Raw genomic sequence first — 11481 nt, 5'->3', positions numbered from 1 at the left:
TCAGAGAACGCCACACTGCCTGCCCCCACGTCCCACCCGCCATGTTTCCTTGCCAGAATGTGTCCAGGCTCGTCTGCAGGGAAAGTCTGCCCCTTTCAAAGGGCCCCAGCCCAGTGGGATGCAGTCTGCTTCACTGGCCCGCACAGTGGACCCCAACCATACTGGGACTGGGCCCACAAGTCACAGCAGGTTTTCTGGACTGTGACCGTGATGGCCTCTGAATAGCAAGGCTATCTGGATCCAGGAATGGCCTGCCCCCAGAGCAGGGGGGAATGGTGGCTCCATCACCAAAGGGACTCAAAGACCCAAAGCTGCCTTTGTTTAAAGGACACTTTCTAGATAAGAGCGTGACCTGATCCACTTGTGAATGTGCCCAGAGATAACTATTTACTAATATTTAATAACATTTTCTTTTAATAATATTAAATAATACTTTAATAATAGTTGACTCGGTGCGTATAGAGAAAAGAAACATTTTATAAGAGTGGACAGGAAAATCTCCAAGTAGGGAGGCTGTGTTTCTTATGGTTGCTCAGTATAGAAGTTAGCTCAAGGGCACCTAAGAAATGGTTACTGATGTCTTAAAAAAAAAAACATTTAGAAGATGCCATGACTGTTGTTATCATATATGCTTAGATTTGCAAAGCTGACTCTCATGAGAGGCATTTTGGACACACACTGTATGAAACTGAGTGGCTGCCACAAGGAGGTTTATGGAGCCTTGTGTTTGGTCTTGTGTTGTCTCCAGAAATCCTACAGTCATACTCTCTGTGCTTTCTTTTTATTTAACCAAACTTTGTTTTAAAAAAGAAGACAAAGACTAGCTAATCGAGGACTTTGAAATAGCTGCCTAACTGTTCAAAGATGGATGCGATATGGCTCGCGATGTAAAGAGCACATTGTTTAATCCATCCTTCACTCTAGGTACAGCATGTGAACCTGACTTTAGAGTGTCCGGCAGCTTTAACGCTTTTAAAAGCCCGCGGCGACAGCCTTACCATCATCTTTGAGAGAGGTCTTTTGCTACTTTCTGTTGACTTAGAGGCTGATTCTTTAGTACCACAGTTATGTTTGTGGATTCTCTGCTTGCTTTACCTCCTCTGCATTTTCTTTGTTTACGGAAGTACTTTTCTATTCCACATGGTTTTGTTCTACAAGTAGGAGGCTCGCCACCCCTAACAGGCACACAAAAAAATCACACTCCGAGTCCATGAAGCTTTGAGATGACCTCCCTCCAGCAGGATGGAACCATTTCAACACTTACTTCTCTTTCCTATGAGGTCCATCACTTGACTTGCTTTGGGTTGCTCAGGACTCACTTTTATTTGCACCGTGAGTTTTCTAAAGCACTCCTAAACCTGACTAACAAATACTTGTGTTATTTAGAGTACAAAGAGACTCAAAAATACAGTGGCTCTGTGCCACAAGGCCATCCAGGGACTTTCATCTCTGGGTCTCCAATGGTTTTCACTTCGCAATTGGCAGGAAGAGGGAAGAGAGGGCAGGAGGAAAATCCTGCCTTTTAAGCCAGCGATGCCGACGCTGCTCACCTCACTTCCCCTCATCTTAATGGCAACGTTTTAGTCATGTGGTCTCACCTGGCAGCAAGAGAGACTGGGAAATGTTCCTACTCAGAGCCACGAGCTCGGCTAAAACTCTAAATTACTAGACAGGTGGGGGGTGGAGAGATTCCAGGGGAAACATCGAGCATTCTGCCTCAGAAACCTCACTCCTTAAAGAAAATGATAAAGGTTTAAACCAGAATAATTTTTGACAGCTTGGCAGCAGCTTTCTCAGTGGAAGTTAAAAGCTAGCCTCTTTTAATGAACGTCTTTCTTATTTTCTTTAGAATGCAAACGCTTTGTAAGTAAGGGCTGTATCTTTCATGATGGACCTTACCTGAGCATATGCTTGTTCTGCCACCATTATGGAACAAATATTGGGGTGAGCTTAGACATGCACACCTAATGCTCAGTAGGAACATGATTTTTGGCATTTTTCTTGGGATTTAAGAGAGACATTGAAGAAGACAATGACCACCAAGATACTTGGGGGTTGTCCTACAAAGCCTGGTTTGGGAAGGATTGGGTATTTTTAGCATGGAGAATAGAAGAACAAGAAAAATGAGATTGTTGTTTTCAAGTGGGTAAAGGGCTGGCAGGTAGGAGAAGGTCAGCCCTCTTTCTTACTGCTCCTATAAGTAGAATTGTAAGTAAAGGATAAAAGTTATTAGGATTTGCTTGAAACGTAAAGAACTTTTTATTTGTCAAGAAATGGAATGAGCTGACTCAACTAGTATGCTATTGACCGTTGGATATTGTGTCTTCCTAGTTCTGAAGGTAGTCACTTAGGTTTTAGGCTTTAAAAGCATTAAGTAGTTAGGGACTTAAACTGACAGAGCAACTTCTTCATAAGGAGAGGAGAATTTTAATTCTATGTCTGTCTTTTCCTCCATGAGGTAAAAATGCTCCCTAGGTAAGGTGTCACACAAACATGGTAATCCTGTCAACCAGATTATTTGTGCAGTACTTCATCATAGAACTTCTGAGGTCTTTAAGTACAAAACTTGCAAATTTATGTTTATTAATCGTTGCATTGGCTGGTCCTCAGGCCCATCTCAGATTCTTCGTAAAGTTCTTCACTTCCTCCCCCCAGAGCCATCTGTCTCTTTCTTGGGAACGCTCATAGATCGTCATGCGTGATGTTCGTGTAGCATTTCTTATTTTCCCCTTAGGAGAGATATCTGTGTTTTTATCTCATCCGTAAGACTCTAGGCTCCTTAACTTGAAGGCCTTCTTCATCCTTCCACCCCCTGCACTGAGTAGGACAGAGCTTTTCCTCAGTGGGCGTTCAACAAACACATCTTGACTTGGAGCAAGTAATGCTCTGATCTCACTGGATTTGGGATCAGAATTTGCTCTTCTGGACATCGATTCTTTCTGCATGTATTCACTCATGAACGGGTACGCCTCATCTGTCCTCATGTTCTTTAGCTGTAAAACGGGATACTGGGCGAGTTGGTCTTTCAGCTCTTCTAGTTCTGATTCTCATTGCTGGGCTGGGGTGGGCTCTGTTAGGATGACATCTAGGTATTGACAACTTATAGAAGAGCCTCATTACCCGGATGCTGCCCAGGAGGTCACTTCACGCACTCTACATTGCCCCAGGCATGCAGCGTGGGCAGAATGGGTGTGAAGCTAACTGACGGCCATGAAGCTGACTGACAGCCGTACTGCTGCTTTCCCCAGGTACGTGTGCATCGCCATGGAGGCGCTGGACCAGCTGCTCATGGCCTGCCACTGCCAGAGCATCAACCTCTTTGTGGAGAGTTTCCTCAAGATGGTGGCCAAGCTGCTGGAATCAGAGAAGCCCAACCTGCAGATCCTCGGCACCAACTCAGTAAGGAGCCACCCAAGGGGTTCTGGAGAGTGGAGGGGGGCGGATCTCTGAGTCAGCGTTGTTAGGATATACTCCTATTTGGATTCTGACCCTAAGTACAACTCGGTGCCTGTCTTAGTGGCCCCTTTTGTGTAAATGAAGATATTTTAAGTTTTTTAACTTAAATATAAATATATGATTTACATGTTATACTTTATATAAAATATAATAAATAAAATAAAAGTTATCATATTAAAGCATGTGATTCAGGGGTTCTAGAGTATGGACAAGGTTGTGCAACCATTACCACTATCTAATTTATTTATCTTTAGACTGATGATCTTTGAACTTTTTATAAAATAGATTTTCCCCTTACATAATTATAAGTGAGGCCCCAAGAGATATAAAAATAGATGCAAAGGGAGATATTCCTTTAAGGGCAGTGGGTGCCTGGCACTCTCACAGCTCGGCCCCTGACTCTGTGGGGCATGCTTTGAAAGCTGGTCCGGGTTATGCCTCTATCAAAGATAGAATAAACTGATGTCCGCAAAACATAGGCACTAGTTAATGGAAAGATCATGGGGAAGCAGGACACAGGGCTTCTGGCTTGGTTCTGCTCTTACCTAGCTGGGTGACCTCTAGCGGGTTATCTTTAATGAGTCTTAGTCTTTTCGTTGATATCATGAGCAGATTAAATTTGTCCCAACTCTACAATGCCGGTTATGCCAGTCTCAGGGCAGGGCTTGCTATCCTGAGAGGTTACGGCTGTGAGAGAGAAGAGCTAGCAGATGTGTCAAAACCTCCCAGCTTCATTCACTGTGTGTCTATACGCACTTGAATATTCTGGTTGCTTTCTTCAATTGCTTGCCGTCTCCACTATTCCCTCCTCTTCAGGGCATACTTTCAGCTCCAGATCTTTAGGCACCTTGATGTTAAAAGCCCTGATATGCAACTATTTTGCAGATATCACACTAAAAAGGTTTAAGGTTCATCTTAACATTCCATTCCTGACTTTTCTGAATTTTTATTGTATGAGTCCCAACTTTCTACGTAAATTGATTTAACCAGAAAATATTCTTCCAACTTTACTTTCCAAGATCAAAAGTCACAACCTATTCCCTTCTCTTTCCTTTCTCTGTGAGCCAGCTGCCTTTTACGAATTACATATACAGTAGCTGATGGTGAAGTCTTTTGTCAGGTTGCCCTGGCAACAGTTTCAGATGCTGTTGCACTTGTTTCACATAACTATAGTCTAGAAGAGAACGTCTGAACGGAAAATAAACCAGTCATCGTGCATCCAGCGGGTGTCTCCCCGTGGGGGACACAGAAGCAGGTGGCCTCCAGCTCTTGCTTTCCCCACAGCAAATCCTAGCCCGGGGGTAGGCGTTTTGTTAGCTACAGCCTTGAAAATTCAGGGCCGTGCAAAATTCTAGGTTCTCCATCACGGTGCATCTTTGCATCAGCAAGATAGCGAGTCAGCTAACAATTACTGTACTGCAGACAGTGAAGATTATGTAAGGACAGGCAATTATAAGTAAGTTAAGTCAAATAATTGCAGTGGATTCAGAGTCCAGCTTCAGAGGCAGCCTTTGCTTATGGTGTCTCTCATCTGGATGCTCTCTAAGCCTGGAACCTTATCAAGCCTTCCCAAGAAGAGCATTCTTTTGCTCCTCATCATTTTAGAACTGTGGCATGCTAGCGTTTGCTATAATCGTAGCATCTAGCCTAGGCATTTCAACTGGTTTTCATGGGGATTGATGCTTTGCGGGGGCAAAGGAGGCGGGGGCTGCAGGAGGAGGAATAGAAGGACTTTCTATGGAAGCGTGCGACATTTCATTTGGATAAAGGGTTTTGCCACCAGGAAATTGAAAGAAAGACAAGGAAGGAGAGAAAAAGAGAAAGAGAAAAGAAAAAAAAACACATAGAGCTCATCTACCACCCCCATTTTGCTGGATTCCTCTGCCTGGTATAGAGGCCCAGAGGAGTCAAATAGCTCATTTGTCTCCCAGAGGTAGAGCAGAGGCTTTAGACTGCGATTTATTCAACCCCATGCCATGTGTTTCCTTCTCACCAGGCCCCACCCAATGTGGGATCCTCTTCCTAGAGCCTGGCCTTGGCACCAGCCTTCCTGCGGTCAGGCTCACTCTCACAAGGTGGCCCATGGCCTTATGGCTGAAAAGTTGAGAAAAATCTTTATCCCGAGCAAGCTCTGCCTCCCTGTAGTTTTTCCCTCAGACCTGGTTTTGCTGCCTGAATCAGCTCAGAGCAAGTCACCCTTCTGCAGAGCATCTCTTCAGAAACTACTTTCCTGCTTTGAGGTCCCAAACCCGGCCAATGACAGAGGCCACTGGAGAGCCTTGGAAGCCTACAGATTGCCAGGTCTCAGCCATAGCCACTGATCGGCATCTCCGTTGGGACGCCTGGCATGTATGTTTTAGTTTCCCACATGAGGCTAGCAGCAGATTTGAGGGCCACTCACCCACTGCAGGCTCTCTCCATTCCTTCCTTCCTTCCTTCCTTCCTTCCTTTTCTTCCTTCCTTCCTTCCTTCCTTCCTTCCTTCCTTCCTTCCTTCTTTCCTTTCTTCCTCCCTAATGAATATTCATTCAACTTGTGCTTTATCACCCCAAGAATAAGATTGTAGTGAGATTTGTATAAAACAAAAAGCCTTGAAGGCTGAAAACTTTTCTGAAAGAAAGGATTTACTGATCCATATGCTAACCAGAAAAAGGGTGAGGAGCTGGGGCATGCAGTCTACACCACCGGCAGCATGGCTAGATGGAGAAGACAACATGTCTGCCATCCTGGGCTGAGGAGGCTCTTGTACAATGAGTTTGGGGAAGAAAGATGTACGTTCCGAAAGAATTTACATTGGCTATATATGAGGGGCGGGAGAGGTGGAGCAGAGGAAGTTCTGGGATAGGTGCATAAGGAAGAAGTGCTCGATGCTACTGGATTGGTTGTGGACAACAGTCTGAAAGTTCATGCATAAGCAGGATGCGGTGGAGTCTGGTGGTCAGCTCGTCTCTCTAAGGGCTGAAATAGCCACCTGGAAGTTGAGTCACAGTTTCAGTGTACATTCAGATTAACTCTTTGTCTCTTCTTCCCACCCTCTGGCCTGCTACAATTTAATTTAGGACATCTCAGCATTTTTTTCTTGACGCTTGTCACAAAACCCAAATCTGTTAATACCATTTCCGCACATTTACATGCGGTAAAGTGTAATTTTAAATGTAAGTGACACTTTCAAGCCCTTAATGAGAATCTTGAGTTTTGGATGATGATGAGGGCCCGTGAAAGTCAGGAGAAGATGGGGAACCAGGGCCGGCTAAGCTCGCCTGCTTGTTCGGGGATCTGCTTCTGCACACCTGCCTCATTCCACGGTGCATCCAAATGTATATCACGGTGCGATGACCATGTGTCCCAACCTTTTGAGGTCATTCACTGATGATAAATTGAAAATATTAAATCTGAGAATGCCAAGGTTTTCCTCATGAAGAATGTCATGTATTAGCCTAGTTTAAATAGTAAAAATTATGAAGGGTCATGGGTTTAAAGTTTGTACTTTCAACCCTTCCTCACGACATAAGCAAAAAATTAATTCAAAATAGATCAAAGATCTAAATGTAAGAGCTAAAGCTATAGAAGTCTTAGAAAAGACTATAGGGATATATCTTTATGATCTTGAACTTGACGATGGCTTCTTAGATACCACATCAAAAACACAAACAACAACAAAATAGGTAACTTGGACATCGTCAAAATTAAGAACTTTTGTGCATCAAGAGGACACTATCAAGAAAGTGAAAAGACAGCCCACAGAATAGGAGAAAATGTTTACGAATCATGTAACCAGAATATATGAAAAACTCTTACAGCTCAACAATAAAAGACAACCCAATTATGAAATAGACAAAGGACTTGAATAGACATTTTTCCAAAGAAGATAGACAAATGGCTGATAAGCACATGAGGAGACGCTCAACATCGCTAATCACTAAGGCAATGCAAATCAAAACCATCATGAGATTCTACTTTATATTAACCAGGATGGCTGTGAAAAAATACTGTACAATGGCAAGTGTTGGCAAAGCTGTGTAGAAATTGGAACCCTCATGCATTGCTGGTGGAAATGTCAAATGGTGTAGGCCCTGGAAAACAGTTCAGTGGTTCCTCAAAAAGTTAAACATACAGAGTTACCATGTGACTGAGCAATTCTTCCTAGGTATAGACCCAAAGAACTGAAAACAGATACTCAAACAAATACTTGTACACAAATGTTCATAGCAGCTCTGTTCTCGATAGCCAGAAGGTCACATGTTACGTGGTTCCGTTTATGTGCCTAGGTAAATCCACAGAGACAGAAAGCAGACTAGTGTTTGCCAGGGCCTGGGAGACAGAGAAATGGAAAGGGAATGATTGATAATGGGTCCAGGGTTTCCTTTATGGGTGACGAAAATGCCCAAGACTCTGTCCTGCCCTCTGGTCCCTCACTCCCCCCGTATTCATCCAGATCTCCCCGCCCCGGATGCCTTCCTTTCTCTCCTAGGTTCAGCTCTCACTGAGGCTGCCTTTCTTGGCCTGCCTCCTGGACCCAGTGGGAACAATCATACTCCTTGTTCACTCGCATTAGCCTGCCGGTCCTGCCACAGCCATGCTCTGCCTTCTCCCCCCGAATGCCCCAGCTCAGAGAACCACCTCAGAAAACCACACGACTCTGGGTTGGGGCCTCTACAAATATGTGCTTTATAATAAAGCGGCCTTTCAAGGCCGCTTTATTCTTTGACCACAGCCCCCTCTCTTATCCTCTCTGGTCACTACAAACCTTCTATTTTCTCCTCAAATCCCTTCTCACATTTGCTTCTTCAATCTCAGAGGTGGCCTTGCCTTCCTCTGCCACTGAGATAATAGGGGTTCCCTCAACTTCGAGTGGGGTTTCCTCAACTTCCCATGTCCACCTTCTTCCTCTCCAAAAGGTTCCCATTTACTTTGTTTTCTGTGACTCTTGTATCTCTTAACCAGTCCCAACCCCTCTCCCGCCCCTCTTTGTTTTCCATGACATCGACCTTTTGAAGAGACCAGGTCAGTTGCTTTGTGGTGTCATTCATTTTGCTCTCTAGTCTCCTGTACTTCCTGCAAACTGGAATTAAATCCGACAGTCTGATTGGATGCAGTTAAAAACTTTTGGCCATATTACTTCATGGGGGGTGCTGGGTACTACACTTTTATGGATGCTAAGGGTGACCCTAAGTTAGGGTAATAACAGCCAGCTCTCTCCATTGTAAAAGCACATATTTGTCCTGGCAGTTAGTAATCTGTGAAACCATGTAAATAACCCATTCCTACTCGTCTTTCAGCTGATGTTTTTATTTTTGGCGGCATTTCTTTTTTCGATTGCACCTTCTTCATACTCCCTTGACTTCCTGGCCCTGTCACTCTGGCTCTTCCCACCTGGCTTACCCTTACCTTCTGGGGTTGGCTGAGTAATGGTCCCCCAAGGTATTCACATCCTAATCCCTGCAACCTATGAATGTTACTTTGTATGACAGAAGGGACTGCGAAGATGTGATCAAGTTAAGGATCTCGAGATGGGAAGATTATCCAGGTGGGCCTGGATCTTTGCAGAAGGGAGGTGGGAGAAGCAGAGACAGACAGAGGTGACACAATAACGGAAGCAGAGAGAAAGAGATTTGAAGATGCTACTCTGCTGGCCTTGAGGATGGAGAAAGGGGGCCATGAGCCATAGAACGGGGGTAGCTTCCAGAAGCTGGAAAAGTCAAGAAAACAGATGCTTCTCTGAAGCTTCCAGAAGAAACACAACCCTGCAGACTCATTTCGGACTTCCGATCTCCAGAACTGTAAGATGATAAATGTGCATTGTTTTATGCCACTAAATTGTGGTAATTTATTACAGTAACCATAGGAAATAACATAATTTTGTTCAATGATTCTTTCTTCCATTTGCCCCCTGAAAAGTCTGTGGTCTCCAAGACCAGCGTTCCACCTTCTTCTCGCTCCGTATTCTCCCCCTGGACAATTTCATCAAGTCTCGTAGCTTAAACTGTCATCTACAGACTAAAAATGCTCCCATCTCCCACACGGGTGCAGAAATCAGCACTGCTGGAGACCAGTGGGCTAGGCTTGGTATCCATGAAGGCAGGTCAGGTCAGAACTGTGAGGCCAGTGAAACAGTTCAGGTCATGGGGTCGGCGCCAGCAAATGAAGGGGTCTTAGAGCAGTGGTGGCCGGTGCTTCCCTAGTTCTGTCCTGGGGACCAGCACATGGGGCTGCTTGGGGCCAGAGGGATCACCTCCTCTGGCATCAGGGACTGGGCTTTCCTAGGAGATCTTAAAACCACAGCATTGATGCAAAGAATCTTGAAGAAGGAAAGGCACAATGAGATTAGATGGGAGATGATGTCCTGCATCTTGAGAATGGCTCTTCCTTGGCTGGCAGGGGACCTGCACTATAGGATCACGTCACAGTGGGACTGTTTCTCTGGCTATAGTGAAAACTGCTCCCAGGAGTCTCTATAACCAGAGCCAGTGGGGGAACCGGTCAAGGGGTGTTAAAGTCAAAGCCATGTGGCTTACGACATCTGCTTTCCAGCTAGTATGCATCTTAGTGATGCAAAGAAGCACTTCCAGTGTCTCTGTGTGAAGGTAAACTCAGTGAAAAGGCCTGCCGTTCTAGCCGTGAGTGAGCTGGGGTTCTCTGCCCAGCATTTTAAACTATGGTTCTGTTGTTGATGGCGGGAAGTTGTGTGGCTCAAAATGCCATCTATAGAAGAGGGAAATGCTAACTTCTGCTTGCGGAGACTCGACTAGGCTGAAGTGAGGCCAACCAGCTCAGCTTTCCTTTCCCAGACCAGGGGAGAGCTGGTTTTGCAATGTCAATATTTGGAGTTTTGCTCTCTCTTTATTGACCCGGGCCCTTAGTAACTCAGCTTTCACACAACTGTGGTTCCTTCCTGCCTGTCTGGAGGGTTGGCGATCTGTTCCAGCAAGCTTGGCACCCTTTGTAGTGTATAAAGAGCTGAAACTTTGATCATGAAAGGGTGGCCCTAGCAGTGCCCCTGGCCTTTGAAGTGTCACATGTTCAAGAACTTCAGTTTGTTGCTGTGGAGACCTTTCTCATCATTGTAATATGTTTTTAAAAAAGATATCGACTTTATTATTTCCCAATCTCATGCATTAGGCAAGTAGCATTTTCATAAAAGCCATTTGTAAGATATGAATTAGCAATGGTAGGGATGAAGCGGACAGGAAATTCCTGCTTGTAAAAAAATTAGTGACCAGTGGCACAGGTAAATGGGCCCAGTGAAAACTCATGGAGTGTTGACGGCAAGCCAGAAAGGCACTGGGGGCAGAGGAACGAGACTGCAGCTGTTAGCTGTGATGGGCTGGTCACACCGAGTCTGTGAGACAGCTGCTCTCTTTAGCCCCATCTTACGGTTGGGGGACCGAGGCACAGGGAACTTAGGTAACTGCTCCAGATCAGCCTCCTAATAAGTGGAGGAGCTGGGACTCAGAAATGTGTTTTGGCTCCAAACTCCTTCCCATAATCATAACACTGTACTGCCTGTTATGAGAAGGATGAAGGCTTTACTCATTATAAAACCTTAGCGTCTCTACCCCATCTCAGCCAGGTTTTGTCACACTTCCCAGGCAGACTTCCACAGCGAGTATGGGCCCTTGACCACGGCTCCCATGAAGCATCCTGGTTTCACCCTCTGACATACCATCACCAAAGTTTCCATTTCGGCCTCCTCCTGTCGGCCACCAGAAGACTCAGCTTGGGGTGGGCTCTTTAGAAGCTGCCCCCATGGGGACACAGGCCAGCGTTCCCGTGGGTCATCTGGGCTGGCATGTCTGCACTGTTATTCTTTCAGACTTGAGGAAAAGAAGCTCTTCCCGGGAAGCTATCAAACCTAAGGCTTCCTAAGGTTGCTCAGAGATCCTGGTGCCAAAAGATGCCTATTTTATTAGCTGGTCCCGGTGCCACCCGTAATGTAATAAATGGGGCACACACCCTCTGTATGGCACCCTCTGTATGGCATTAGTGCAGTCTCATCATCAGACTTTGTAGCAGAGCAGGAATCCTG

General features: G+C 45.2%; 1 protein-coding gene across 3 annotated transcripts in view; it reads left to right on the top strand.

Annotated features, from left to right (window-relative positions):
• EFR3B (EFR3 homolog B) overlaps positions 1-11481 on the top strand; it is a 75847-nt gene that overhangs the window by 33949 nt on the left and 30417 nt on the right. For all 3 annotated transcript variants that reach the window (XM_039887668.1, XM_039887667.1, XM_039887666.1), the window contains exon 4: positions 3249-3399. In XM_039887668.1, the coding sequence (XP_039743602.1) occupies positions 3249-3399 (151 nt within the window). The remainder of the gene's footprint in view (positions 1-3248; positions 3400-11481) is intronic.

The sequence above is a fragment of the Pteropus medius genome, unplaced genomic scaffold (genome assembly GCF_902729225.1).
Source record: "Pteropus medius unplaced genomic scaffold, Ma_sr-lr_union100, whole genome shotgun sequence".
NCBI classification, from domain to species: Eukaryota; Metazoa; Chordata; class Mammalia; order Chiroptera; family Pteropodidae; genus Pteropus; species Pteropus medius.
Note: the sequence above shows the minus strand (reverse complement) of the source record. Positions and strands in the feature narration are given on the sequence as shown.